The sequence below is a fragment of the Scyliorhinus canicula genome, chromosome 17 (assembly GCF_902713615.1).
Source record: "Scyliorhinus canicula chromosome 17, sScyCan1.1, whole genome shotgun sequence".
NCBI classification, from domain to species: domain Eukaryota; kingdom Metazoa; phylum Chordata; class Chondrichthyes; order Carcharhiniformes; family Scyliorhinidae; genus Scyliorhinus; species Scyliorhinus canicula.
The window spans coordinates 63304950-63320004 of record NC_052162.1 but is presented as its reverse complement, the minus strand read 5'-3'; the positions used below and the strand labels follow the sequence as shown (position 1 = coordinate 63320004).

The 15055-nt window shown below is 44.6% G+C and overlaps 1 protein-coding gene across 1 annotated transcript in view; it reads left to right on the top strand.

Moving 5' to 3' along the window:
* Nucleotides 1-12235: 12235 nt before the first annotated feature.
* The window catches only part of LOC119952343 (amine oxidase [flavin-containing]-like), a 98597-nt gene continuing 95777 nt past the window's right edge, over nucleotides 12236-15055 (top strand). Inside the window, exon 1 of the mRNA XM_038776038.1 lies at nucleotides 12236-12469. Within this exon, the coding sequence (XP_038631966.1) occupies nucleotides 12412-12469 (58 nt within the window). The 5' untranslated portion in view covers nucleotides 12236-12411. The remainder of the gene's footprint in view (nucleotides 12470-15055) is intronic.

Below are 15055 nucleotides of genomic sequence, written 5' to 3'. Positions count from 1 at the left end.
ACCACCGGGCTCGTGGTGTACCTCGTGGGGGGGAGCGGCCATGGTGCCGTTACCAGGGCCCCCAGGCTTGTGTTGCCACAGGACGCCCTCTCCATTCGTTTCCAAGCTGCCCCCTCCCCTTCCATCATCCACTTGCGCACCATCGACACATTTGCCGCCCAGTAATACCCCGAGAGATTGGGTAGTGCCAGCCCTCTGAGTGGCTTTCTAACAACTAAGCCTCGGAGGCTATATTTTCAGTCTGAATAGCAATACTTAATGTCAGTTAGACTTTGTGGTTAGAAAGGGACGTGGACACATCTAAACTTTTGTCGATGAATAATACTTTGTTTTATTTGGTATGCTCCTGCATTTATAATAAATCCACTGTCATTACATGGGGAACAATGCTATTAATTCTAAATAATTTTTTTAATTTTATTTTCCTTTCATGTACTTAAAGATCTGTTGAGCTGCTTGCAGAAAAATACTTTTCACTGTACCTCAGTACATGTGACAATAAACAAAATCTAATCCAATTCAGACATCATTCATCTTAACATGCAAATTTTGACATTTGAAGCTGATTGATTCAAATTTGATCATGAAAATGAGGAATTTCACTGACAAATAAGGAAAATACCAATCAAAAGCAGGAATGAAAACTACAAATGGATTATCAACTTAATTTGACACGAAGGTGAATGGAATCAGGGAAAATGGTTTTATCTGCTGTCTTGTTTTTAAAAAAAATTACATTGTGACTTTATGCTGGAAGTGAAATTTCCACCATGATAAAGATTTAAATTAGATGTAAAGAAGCATGCCTGAAGACAGCATCTCGTCACTAAGTGCAACTAGTCACAGAGTTGGAAGTTGGGGATGTGGTGAGTAAGGGCATTTTAAGAGTTAGAATTAAGGTTAATCTCATTCTAAAATTTAGTCCAGTTTGCATTTGGAATTTAACAACAATTTACTGTTAAGAGTTGTGTTTCTTTCTGTTTTAGTCAAGCATAAGCAAGCTCATTACAGGAGAGGCGGTTGCAGATGTTCAATTTGGTAGCTAATTTATCTAGGAGTGCTGACTCATCGAGTTTAAGGGATTTTGATGCAGTGGGGAAGAAGAGAAGCAAGTAATGATTGGTGAATAATTTGCTAATTTAACTTTCAAAACTTGGGAAGGATTTATTAGAGTTATTATGGTTTACGGTGGTAACAAAGCTCAGTTGGAGCTGTAGGCTATATTAATTCTAAATGAATTACATAATAAAGATAGCAGAGTAAATGATGTGTTGTGACTCCAGAATGTGGGAGTTCCAGGGTAAACATGTCTGCAGTAAGTGGCTTGAGATGCTTTGGCTCAGGTGCAGTTGGAGGAGTCCAACCGTGCGCAGCAGCAGGAGGTGGCCAACAATACTTGCCACCCAGGCCAACATTGCACAGGTGGCATCTGCAGTGGAGGCATTGGGGGTGATGATTCTGGCTATGGATCAGCATGTCCAAGGCCTGGGGAATTCCTGTGCAGGCACTGGCTGATGCCCAGGGCAGGGTTGCCACCTCAGAGGCAACCATGTGCCAGCCCAGGCGCTTGGCGACGTGGTGCAGACATAGAACGTCCTAGAGGGAGGCAGCTCAGTGACTGGTTGATGTGGCACAAACCCAGAAGGTGGTGGCACAGTCCCAGATGGAGATTGTCCACTCCCTGTGCTCCATGGCCTGGAGCATGTGGACACTGGTTGAGACCAGAGGGGGCCTCCAGGACTGGCAGCGACAGGTGGTGGGGGAGCCACAGAGAATAGATAGCTCTGCTCGTCAGACCCATGGAGTATCCCGGGCGCCCCAAGGGGGGAGGATGTGACGGGGCCTTGCCAGTGACTCCTGCAGGGGAGGTGCTGGAATACCGCAGGACCCCCCCCCCCCCCCGGCCCTGATGCACCTGGCGCCCAGTGGGCAGAACAGGGCTGCCCCGCTCGTGCTGTAGCGTCTAGGGATCCACCTAGATGTAGCATTAGAGCACATAAGGCCAGAAAGTTGGCATGGGTACAGTTTAGTTATAGGAGCTAGGGCCTATCATGATATGTGTAAATCTAAACATTTGTTTACATTAAACACCTGTTACCACTGTTACAACTTACCTCAGTGCTCTGTCAGATGGGTGTGAGGGGCGGGGTAGGCTAGTCTGGGCTGGTCAGAGGAGGGGGGGGGAATAGGCGGAAGTTGTGGGTGGCCCGGCTCCCAACTCCTTGACCGCCCCTACCACCGCTGCCTGGGCATCCTGGTGGGCTTGGTCCCCATTGAAGTAGGATGTATTGAGCCGCCTGGGCATATAGGGCCTCTGTGATAGCGTGACTGCACCTGTGCACTGAGGTCTATGAGATCCTAGACAGATCCCCACTCAGCGCCTGGAAGGATCCCATTGCGTAAATGTTCACGGTGACCTCCACCTTGATGGCTACCGAGAGTGGGTATCCTTACCCATACCCCGCAGTGCCAGGTTTGCCATCATCTGGTAGATATGTTGCACTGTTCATCTGCTCAGCCAGAGTCTTCAATGGCATGCCCGGCCTGGCAGGTCCTCAAATGACAAGCCCTGCCGGTACACACAAGGCCTTTGCAGCGCCTCCTTTGCACCTCCTCTTCCTTGGCCTGTTGGACGGCTCGCTCTCTATCCTGGGCGGCAGGCTCCTGTTCTTCTGTGGCACGCTCCACTGCTGCAGCTTCCCCCTCCTTGAGCAGCTCCAGCTGGCATCCCCCAGGGCTGCGGCAACTAGCAAGAAGGCCACCATTGCTGGTTAAATTCAAATATCCATTGTCTGCAAGGGTGAAAGTCTGACTAGTTAGCATGGTGCCCAAACAGGTCCACCGCGAGACACCCATACCAGCCAGTGTCAGTCTGCAGAACCAGGGGCCAAGGTGGGTGGTCAGTAGGTGTGTAGCAAGATGGCTGCCTTGCAGGCCGCAGTCATGGCGGTCCGTGACTGGACAACGTCCCAGTCCCATGGGGGGGTCACCCCGGCTACTCGGCCTGTTTCCCTATAATCCCCATAACCCCCACCCTCCCTCGCCCACGCAGGGACCCACACCCCAACGCCAGCCAACCCGGCCAGTGTCGTGCCTCTGTGTCCTACCACCTTTCCTTCTCCCTCATCGGCCACAATGCCGGTTTCACGATTTTTAAAAGCATAAGTGAACTGCACTGTCGGGAACCCGGCCCATCAGAGGAAGAGAATCACGCAGGCCCATGGAGAATACCGGGTCAGACCTGCTAATGACAGGCAAACGGTCCGCAACGCATTGATCCTAATGCCGAGGTAACAGAGAATTGCGATTTGGTGTCAAATTGCCGCCCGCCACAATTTTGGCTTCGGAACCTATTCTCCGTCCAATCACATTTCCCGATTTTGGCGTCAGCCAATGGAAGATCCCGCCCTGTATTCCCACAAGTCCTGAAAGACGCGTTTGTTAGATGAATTGGACATTCTGAATTCTCCCTCTGTGTACCCGAACAGGCGCAGTGTTAATTGTGACAATAAAAAGATTATTATTATTATTTGCACAATGCACAAGTGTTACTCTGCAACTGTATTGAACAATAGTCACAGCAAGTTCAGTGTTGATGTATGAATAACATGCTATGTCTCTGAGTGAGCTTTAAGATTATCTCTTCTCTGAGCGTAATTAGGACTATCATATTTTGGAATGTGAAAATATATCACATTCTACTGCTATAATTGATAGCAGGACTAGCTATTGCAGTATGTGACACTTGCTGTTTGTAATCCCTGCGTGTTCTCTATTTCCCATCAACCCTGGTGTAGCAATGGGAAGGGAGTAATTTTGCACAAAGAAGTAGCAATCCATCATCAGGAAGAGTGCTTTTCTTTGCATGAAAACATCAAAATAAAACAAAACATTAACTTTTGAACTTTACCGAAGTAAGTAACTTGAAAAGCAATCAAATGCATATGTATATTGTAGTATGAGGGTTGAAAGTGTGGGACTGTGGAAGTAGCACCACCCATAATAATGATGATGTGGAGATGCCGGCGTTGGACTGGGGTGAGCACAGTAAGAAGTCTTACAACACCAGGTTAAAGTCCAACAGGTTTGTTTCAAACACGAGCTTTCGGAGCACGGCTCCTTCTTCCTGAAGAAGGAGCCATGCTCCGAAAGCTCGTGTTTGAAACAAACCTGTTGGACTTTAACCTGGTGTTGTAAGACTTCTTACCATAATAATGATGTAAGAAACACAGGACCAAGAGTTGAGTGGGGGAATGTTTCTTGCTTTAGCAAGTAACTCCTCGCCATGTATAGATGTATATCGTTCTGTTATATCTAATAAACAGTTATTGTTCAGACATACTAATGTCTGAGCAACCATTCCTCAGCCAGCAACAAACCTACAAGGGGCAGCTGTGAAGGACTCCAAAACTTTGCAAAGTCAGTTTCAAAGATGTTTGCAAATCTGACATGGGAAAGTGACACCAGAATTTCAGAATTGGGTGAGGCACGGTCAAAAAACTCCAAGGCTGCTCCAGAGGAGGCAAGAAGAGTGTGGAAATCAACTGTTCCAACTTGTTAAGGGCTGCATCACGTGTGGTGACCAAGAAGAAAACACTGGTCCAACGATAGAGTCGGAGAACCACGATCGTGGAACGGTGAGCCATCCTTAATAAGGGTTTACAATGGAAACCTAAGCAGGAAGCACAGAAGCACTGACGAATCACATCCCTAACAGGCATGGGTTTCAATAGACTCTGCAGTCGGTGCCATTACATATGGTGATCGCAAGTAGCAAATGAGGGGGGAACAAAAGCCTCAAATACCCAAAGCAATGGGGAAGGAAGCGAAGAGAGCCTTGTAATAACTTCAAGTTAAAGGCTTTAGAGAGTCTATGAAATAAATAGCTAATCGAGACATTGGCAGCAACAGCTCTTGATGCGAAGCTGCCAAGCTTGTGAAAAATGCAATTACTGCAAGAAGAGTTTAAAATTTAGGACAAACCACCTCAAAGCTCAGAGCTGTCATGGATTCAAAATTTACATTACCTATGGAAGAACAAAATCAAATTCAAAATTGGGTCTTTGGAGTAAAAGATTCATGAGGTTCCGAATTGCTTCAGGGTTGGACAATGAGGCTAAAGATAAACAAGTTAATATAGGAAAATTAAGCAGATGATATTGTAAGACAGGGCATTAATGAGATTGCAGATAAGTTTGAAGAAGTCTTAAAAGTCTTTGGTAACTATTTCAATTTGTGGCGCAACCTGGCGTACCAACCTATGCTGGGGCAGTGCCAGGAGTGGACCCTCTGGGGGCCCCATTGAGGGTGTGATTCACATTATGTTTTTTGGGGTATACAATGCTGATGCTTGTGGGGGGGGGGGGGGGGGGGGGGGAGGAGAGGGGAGTGCATTTCTATCTGTGATGACCAAGCACTATTTCAAAATGACGCCCGAACCTTTGTGGAGCCAGTCTCGCCCATCGCAGTGATGGTGACAACCAAGCCCACTGATTTTTCTTTTTCAAGAGAGGCCCAGGATCTGAACTAAAAACACAGCTGTGCAGCTGGAGAGCTGCAGGCCGGGTTTCAGTCTGAGCCTCACACTCTGGAGAAAATATGGGAAAGTTCCACCCTAGGAATAATATAGTGAGTACCCCCCCCCCCCCCCCCCCCCCCCCCCAGCCCTCAAAGCCTATCCACCATCTCAAGGTACGAGTCAAGAGTGTACTGGAATATTCTCCACTAGGCTGGATCAGTGCAACAGCACTCAGGAAGCTTAAACCCATTCGGGAAAAAACAACTCGCTTGATTGCTACCTCTTCCACAAACACTCAATCCCTCCACCACCGACAAACAGTGTCAGCCGTGTATACCATCTACAAGATGCACTGCAGTAACATACCAAGGTTCCTCAGGCAGCACCTTCCAAACCCACAACTGTGATGTTCCTTCTGTAGTCTTCCAAGATGGTTAAAAGTCGTAGTGCTGACAAAGAACATCAAGCTATGTATTTGAAACAAAGCTTGTTTATTTTCCACAACCTTAAATAATTCTCGCACTTTACTAAGTGACAGTTAATATAAGAACAATCTATCGACAGAAATCTATAATATCTCTAATACAACTAACACTCTATCTCAACCCGTAACTAACCTTCTCTAACATCTTCTCCAACCGTCTCCAACCTTCTCTCAGAACTGGCAGCACGGTAGCATGGTGGTTAGCATAAATGCTTCACAGCTCCAGGGTCCCAGGTTCGATTCCCGGCTGGGTCACTGTCTGTGCGGAGTCTGCACGTCCTCCCCGTGTGTGCGTGGGTTTCCTCCGGGTGCTCCGGTTTCCTCCCACAGTCCAAAGATGTGCAGGTTAGGTGGATTGGCCATGCTAAATTGCCCGTAGTGTCCTAATAGTAAGGTTAAGGGGGGGGGAGATGTTGGGTTATGGGTATAGGGTGGATATGTGGGTTTGAGTAGGGTGATCATTGCTCGGCACAACATCGAGGGCCGAAGGGCCTGTTCTGTGCTGTACTGTTCTATGTAAACTCTAGGAGGTGGAGTCTATTTATATGATTACTCTATGGTGCCATCTAGTGTTGAGATACATGAATATCATCTTTTTAACCCTTTACACTTCTTACATTATACGTATCATTATAACAACCACTACCATCTAGAAGGACAAGAGCAGCTGATACCTGGGAACACCCCCATCTGGAGGTTCCCCTCCAAGCCACTCACCAACCTGACTTGGAAATATATGATTGCTTCTTCACTGTTGCTAGGTTAAAATCTTGGAATTCCCTGCCTAACAGCAGTGTGGGTGTACCTACACCTCATGGACTGCAGCAGTTCAAGAAGGCAGCTCATCACCACCTTCTGAAGGGCAAGTACAGATGGGCAATAAATGCTGGCCTAGCAAGCATCAACTACATCCCATAAAACAAATTTTAAAGAATGATAACTCCTTGCTCTTTTTTCCATTGCACCATAGATTCACAACCATGTGTTCAGGCAGAAGGGCATTGGCTTATGAATACATTTAAGAAATAGAATTCATGTGATGTCTTTTATAACCTCAGGATGTCCCAAAAAGCTTTTCAGTCAATTAAGTACTTTTTGAAGTATCGTTGCAGTTATTGTATGGGTAAATGTAGTAAGCAATTGTCACCCAGCAAGGTACAACAAAAAGCAATGAGATAAATGACCAGGTAATCTATTCTTCGGAATAATATTAATTCAGAAATAAATGTTGATCAGGGCACTTGGAGAACTTCCTTGGTCTTTTTAAATAGTGCTACGAGATCTTTAATGTCAAATTGAGAGAGCAGACTAGGCACGATTTAATCTCTCCAAAGTGGAGATGGTTGATAGCTTTAAGTTCCTGGGAGTCACCATCACCAATGGTCTGTCCTGGTCCACTCACGTTGATGCAACAGTTAAGAAAGCCCAACAACCAATGGAAGCTAAAGAAATTTGGTATGTCTGCATCGACTCTCACAAACCTCTACAGATGCGCAATAGACAGCATCCTATCCGGCTGCATTACAGCCTGGTATGGCAACTGCTCTGTCCAAGATCGCAAGAAACTGCAGAGTGTGATGAACTCAGCTCAACGCATCACACAAGCTTGCCACTCCCACATTGATTCTGTATACATCTCCCGCTGCTTCAGGAAAGCAGACAGCATTATCAGAGACCCCTCCCTCCCTCCCAGGCATAGTCTTCTTCCAGACCCTTCCATCAGACAGAAGGTACAGAAGTCTGAAGACTCGCACATCCAGACATAGGAACAGCTTCTTCCCTACAGCTACAAGACTCCTCAACGACTCTCCCTAGGACTGATCTGTTCCCTGTAAGAATACTATTCACGATGCCCTATGCTGCTTTTGCTCATGTATTTGCTTTGTTTGGCCCCTTGTTCCGCACTGTAACCAATCACCGTTTGTCGATGTACCATTTGTCAATGTTCTCTGTTGATTATTCTTTTTGTCTACTATGTACGTGCTGTGTACGTTCCCTCGGCCGCAGAAAAATACTTTTTACTGTACTTCGGTACATGTGACAATAAATCAAATCAAATCAAATCAACACAGCTCCCATACCATTTATTTTTTGCCTGAAATGTCTGCCTAGATTTTTGCCTGATCTTGCAGCAGTAATGTGGTGAATCTTCATTACATGTCATCATTTGCTTCTGAGACTACCTTCTGGAAGCCTCTCCAGAATGCAATTAATTAGACACCATGGAACTAATTTGAAATTCCACTCAGACTCACTGAAAAACCCTCGATAAAGTTATTCTTATTGGATGAGGTGTATTAGCTTTTAACAGCGTACTAGGTTAATAATTAACACTAAACAGCCTTACTGACCCAGAAAGAGTATATTTTTATTTGTTGGAGATCAATTTTCTCCATTATGGTAAGAAATTGCAATTTTTAAATTTCTGATATTTTAGCTTCTTCTTTAATCCTCACTCTGTTTGGGTCTTCCGAACCTGATGTATTATTACTGGGCGGCGAATGTGGAGAATGTACGGAGCTGGGTCAGAGGGGTTGACTCCCAATGGGTCAGAATGGAGGAGAGTTTGTGTAGGGGGTCGGGATTGAAGGAACGAGCGACAGAACCGCTCCCGACGGCCCCGGGGAGATAGTCAGGGAGTCCGGTAGTAATAGCTTTGTTGAGAATTTGGAGGCAGTTTTGACAGCACTTTGGGTTGGGGCAGGGCCAAGGGAAATGCTGATTCAGGGAAACCATAGATTTGAGCCAGGGAAGTGGGATGGAAATTTTCGGAAATGGGAGGAGAAAGGATTTAGAACACTAAAAGATTTGTTTCTTGGGGCCGGTTTGCAGGATTTAAGGAGCTGGGAGCGACTTATTTGCTGGACAAGGGGGAAATATTTGGATACATGCAGGTTCAAGACTTTGCCAGAAAGGAGATACAGAGCTTCCCAGCAGAGCCGGCTTCCACATTGCAGGAGGAGGTGCTGACAACAGGGGGACTGGAGAAGGGAGTAGTATCGGCGGATTATGGGGCTATTTTGGAAGAGGAGAAGGCACCGCTGGAAGGGATCAAGGCAAAGTGGGAGGAAAAGTTGGGAGAGGGTATGGAGGAGGGGTTCTGGTGTGAGGTGCTCCGAAGGGTGAACGCCTCAACCTCGTGATACAGCTGAAGGTGATATATAGAGCACACCTTACAAGGGCGAGGATGAGCCGTCTCTTTGAGGGGTTAGATGTGCGTTAACGTTACGGGAGGGGGGGTGGCAGGGGAACCGCAAACCACGTTCATATGTTTTGGACCTGTCCAAAGCTGGAGGATTACTGGAAGGAGGTTTTTAGGATAATCTCTAAAGTGGCGCACGCGAAACTGGACCCGGGCCCTCGGGAGGCCATATTCCGGGTGTAGGATCAGCCAGGGTTGGAAACGAGAGCGGAGGCAGATGTTGTCGCCTTCACCTCGTTGATCGCCCGAAGGTGGATCCTGTTAGGGTAGAGATCAACCTCTCCACCCTGTGCCCTGGCATGACGGGGGGACCTGCTGGAATTCTTAACTCTTGAGAAATCAAAATTGAACTGAGGGGAAGGCTGGAGTGGTTCTACAATTCATGGGCATTATTCATTATGCACTTTCGAGAATTGGATTACATCGAACATTAGGCAGAGGGATGCTGGGAGGGTTGGGGGGAGGGGGACTGTAATGTGTTAATGGTGACTATGGGTGATTCCTGATTCCTTTTTGTCATTTGTTTATGTTAACATGCGGGCTAATGTTTTGGGGTTTGGTGGGAGGATGAGATTGTTGTTATTGATATGGGGATTGACATTGCATTAGTTACTGATTGTTGTTTATTGTTGGGTGTAAATTTGGGAAAATTGTGAAAAAGGGGAATAATATATTTTTTTAAATTCTCACTGTATCCCATCTGTATGTGCCACTTTTTTATTTTGCTGTCTCAATATTAAAAGTGAAGGGATTCATCGATTTTTAACTTCCTGGTTTGCTGTCTGTGAGACTACTTACCCGGAATTGATGCGGGATGCCTGGAAATCCCCTTGATTTGGCACAAGATTCAATGTGACATTGGGCATGGGGAGGTCTGAGCTACAGAGATTGCTAGATCTAAGTGGGCAACTTTCCTCAGGTAAGTGGTGTTTGCCATCATTACACTGTTGACTGCAAAATCCAGCTCTGTGTTTTCCCGGAGCATCCTGCTGGCCCTGATTTTAAATCATTCAAAATTCATTCACATATACAGAGTTAAAATTGGGCCCTGATTGTCCCATAACAGGACATTGCCTCATGCAAATTTGCTGCTGTTTGTCTGCAGCAAACTGTACTTAAAAAGTAATCAGTTGGTTATAAAGTACGGCATAATAAAGACCTGGAAATTAATTCATTAATTATTTTTCTTTGTTTTTATTTACTTCCCTCTCTCATTTTTCTTTTTTCTTTCTTCCCTCTCTCAAAGTGTTTCTCTCAAGAGTATTTTTAATTCCCAATTGGACACGGTAGTAAAAGTACAGGACATTTGAATGCTTTTTGTTTTTGCACCATCTTTTGATCCATATATTGCTAATCTTTGCGGTTCCACTTATGTATTATCAGCTGTCTCAAATTATAATATAAGATGGTAAAGTTGCACTGTGTAAGGATCCTTCCTTCCTGTTGATGCCCTTATTTCCCCTTTCTTTATTTAATGGACATGTGTCGTTAAGTCAAGCAGCAGAGAGAATGAGGAATTCAGAAAGTTGCAACATAGTACATGGTGCAGGTTTTTTGAACAGGAGAACTCAGATTTTTCGACACCCGAGAGATGTGGAACTTGGTTCAATTGGTTGGTCGGTGGCTAATGAATTGGCCAAAAGGCCTTATTCTTCCCGATAATAAGTAGTGATTGGGTCCTACTCGAGTGGAATTAATTTTCAGAGAACAAAGAGCTCAGTTTGAATCCTGGACATGAAGGGGAAAGAACCTGCTCTCTTTCTCTCATGTTTTCTCCAGACAATATGCTGTATTTCTGATGCGGCAGTGATTTGAATGAATCTACAGTGAAAACCGTCACAGACTGGACAACAGAGATCTCGACCTTAAAGCTTACTTTAAAGGAAGGTGTCCTTAAAGACAACTATCTGAAACTCTTGCACGTGGGTGTGTATAAAGGGTGGGGGACACGTTAAAGTGGGGGATTAGGAATTAGATCATCGTTAAGCAGATGTATTTGCAGCAAATTTCATTATAGTTCTTGTTATAAATAAAAGGTAATTGTATTTCAATTTACAAACCTGGTGACTGTAATTATTGGGTAGCCACGGGCCAAAGACTTCGGATATTTTTCCAAATTATTGGTTAATTTAGTTGTGGTACAACTTTGAGTCAAGGGGGACTGGAATTGACCGCACCCTAACCTAGGGTATCAAAACAACAGTAACACTTTGATGTTCATTGGATCTCCCAACTGGTTCCTCTGGAAAAAAAAATTATAATAGCTAATTCCTTGTGCCCAGAAAAATAAAATCAACCTGAGAAGTTAAATGGCATAGTTATTATACATGCTCTAAGCGGTGTTACCTGCATGCAGTTATATGCTCATAACCATGTAACCTTTGAGGCAAATGTTAATTCTCACCAATAAAGCCATCTTTATTGTCACAAGTAGACTTACATTAACACTGCAATGAAGTTACTGTGAAAAGCCCCATGTCGCCACATTCCGCTGCCTGTTCGGTTACACAAAGGGAGAATTCAGAATGTCCAAATTATCTAACTGCATGCTTTTCGGGACTTGTGGGAGGAAACCGGAGCACCCGGAGTAAACCCACGCACATACCGGGAGAACATACAGATTCCACACAGGCAGTGATCCAAGCCGGGAATCAAACCTGGACCCTGGAGCTGTGAAGCAACAGTGCTACCCACTCTGCTACCGTGCTTCTATCTCTGCATTGGATCAGTTACCTTGGATAGTAATAACAAATCATTAATTTGCTCAACACTGTGATCTGAAATGCAGGCCTCTAAAGAACCCTGGGTTATGGTTTAATTAACAGCTCTGAATAAGGTAATTCAATATTTCTGTTTAATGTCTTGTTTGTTCCTTTCTCTGCTTTTAAACACAATGCTCTTATTTGTATATATCCGCAGTAGATTCCCATTTTTGGTTCTTCACTTGAAGAATTAAATGCATAATCTGTAACAATCTTGTTAATGGCCCCTCCTCTTGAGCAGGACACATCACACACAGTGATAAAAGAGGTATGTCTGTGTCAGGCAGTCTAAAGCATGAGCAGGTGCAGCTCAGACCATACAAATGAACACTGGTTGATTTAGTTGCAGCCTAGAGCCAAACACCACCAAATTGTAGAAAAACAATAGAAATCACCAAACAACCACATTCAAGATCGTCTGCACAAGAGACAGGTGTAAACAGATATGGTGAAAATATCGAGTGGAAAACAAGACGTGGTAATCATTGGCGGGGGCTTGTCGGGTGAGTTTCTTTGTTGTTATGCTTCTTCATGTTCACGCTTTTTTCCCTAAGTTGTCAGCATGCTGGGTTTAGAGCTGGAGTCATTCAAATGAAAAGCAATTTCTACTTGATGAATAAATGGGTAAACGACAATAATGCAGGAAGCAGTAACCTGGATTCAAGTAATCTCATAATCATTGGTGATAGGGGCGGGGTTTGCAGAGGGGGAGAAATTAAACTCTTTTATAAATATACAACTATAAATATATGACAGGGGGAGAAGGGAGTAGTATCGACGGTTTATGGGGCTATTCTGGAAGAGGAGAAGGCACCGCTGGAAGGGATCAAGGCAAAGTGGGAGGAAGAGTTGGGAGAGGATATGGAGGAGGGGTTCTGGTGTGAGGTGCTCCGAAGGGTGAACGCCTCCACCTCATGATACAGCTGAAGGTGGTATATAGAGCACACCTTACAAGGGCGAGGATGAGCCGTCTCTCTGAAGGGTTAGATGTGTGTTAACGTTACGGGGGTGGGGGGGGGGGGGGGGGGGGGGGGGGGGGGGGGCAGGGGAACCGCAAACCACATTCATATGTTTTGGACCTGTCCAAAGATGGAGGATTATTGGAAGGAGGTTTTTAGGGTAATCTCTAAAGTGGTGCACGTGAAACTGGACCCGGGCCCTCGGCCAGGATCTGCCAGGGTTGGAAACGAGTGCGGAGGCAGATGTTGTCACCTTCACCTCGTTGATCGCCCGAAGGCGGATCCTGTTAGGGTAGAGATCAACCTCTCCACCCTGTGCCCTGGTGTGGTGGGGGGACCTGCTGGACTTCTTAACTCTTGAGAAGTCAAAACTGAACTGAGGGAGGATGGAGTGGTTCTACAATTCATGGGCGTTATTCATTATGCACTTTCGAGAATTGGATTACATTGAATATTAGGCGGGGAGGTGCTGGGAGGGTTGGGGGGAGGGGGACTGTAATGTGTTAATGGTGACTATGGGTGATTCCTGATTCCTTTTTGTCATTTGTTTATGTTAACATGTGGCTAATGTTTTGAGGTTTGGTGGGAGGATGAGATCGTTGTTATTGATATGGGATTGACATTGCATTAGTTACTGATTGTTGTTTATTGTTGGGTGTAAATTTGGGAAAAATGTGAAAAAGGGAAATAATATTTTTTTTTAAATTCTCACTGTATCCCATCTGTATGTGCCACTTTTTTTAATTTTGCTGTCTCAAAATTAAAAGTGAAGGGATTCATCGATTATTAACTTCCTGGTTTGCTGTCCGTGAGAATACTTGGCTACTTACCCGGAATGATGATATCATTGCTGCGGGATGCCTGGACATCCCCTTGATTTGGCACAAGATTCAATCTGACATTGGGCATGGGGAGGTCTGAGCTACAGAGATTGCTAGATCTAAGTGGGCAACTTTCCTCAGGTAATTGGTGTTTGCCATCATTACACTGTTGACTGCAAAATCCAGCTCTGTGTTTTCCCGGAGCATCCTGCTGGCCCTGATTTTAAATCATTCAAAATTCATTCACATATACAGAGTTAAAATTGGGCCCTGATTGTCCCATAACAGGACATTGCCTCATGCAAATTTGCTGCTGTTTGCCTGCAGCAAACTGTACTTAAAAAGTAATCAGCTGGTTATAAAGTACGGCATAATAAAGACCTGAAATTAATTAATTCATTATTTTTCTTTGTTTTTATTTACTTCCCTCTCTCATTTTTCTTTTTTCTTTCTTCCCTCTCTCAAAGTGTTTCTCTCAAGTGTATTTTTGATTCCCAATTGGACACGGTAGTAAAAGTACAGGACATTTGAATGCTTTTTGTTTTTGCACCATCTTTTGATCCATATATTGCTAATCTTTGAGGTTCCACTTATGTATTATCAGCTGTCTCAAATTATAATATGAGATGGTATAAAGTTGCACTGGGTAAGCATCCTTCCTTCCTGTTGATTCCCTTATTTCCCCTTTCTTTATTTAATGGACATGTGTCGTTAAGTCAAGCAGCAGAGAGAATGAGGAATTCAGAAAATTGCAACATAGTACATGGTGCAGGTTTTTTGAACAGGAGAACTCAGATTTTTCGACTCCCGAGAGATGTGGAACTTGGTTCAATTGGTTGGTCGGTGGCTAATGAATTGACCAAAAGGCCTCATTCTTCCCGATAATAAGTAGTGATTGGGTCCTACTCGAGTGGAATTATTTTCAGAGAACAAGGAGCTCAGTTTGAATCCTGGACACGAAGGGGAAAGAACCTGCTCTCTTTCTCTCATGTTTTCTCCAGACAATCTGCTGTATTTCTGATATGGCAGAGATTTGAATGAATCTACAGTGAAAACCATACAGACTGGACAACAGAGATCTCGACCTTAAAGTTAACTTTAAAGGAAGGTGTCCTTAAAGACAACTATCTGAAACTCTTGCACGTGTGTGTGTGGGTATGTATAAAGGGTGGGGGACATGTTAAAGTGGGGGATTAGGAATTAGATCACCGTTAAGCAGATGTATTTGCTGCAAATTTCATTATAGTTCTTGTTATAAATAAAAGGTAATTTCAATTTACAAACCTGGTGACTGTAATTATTGGGTAGC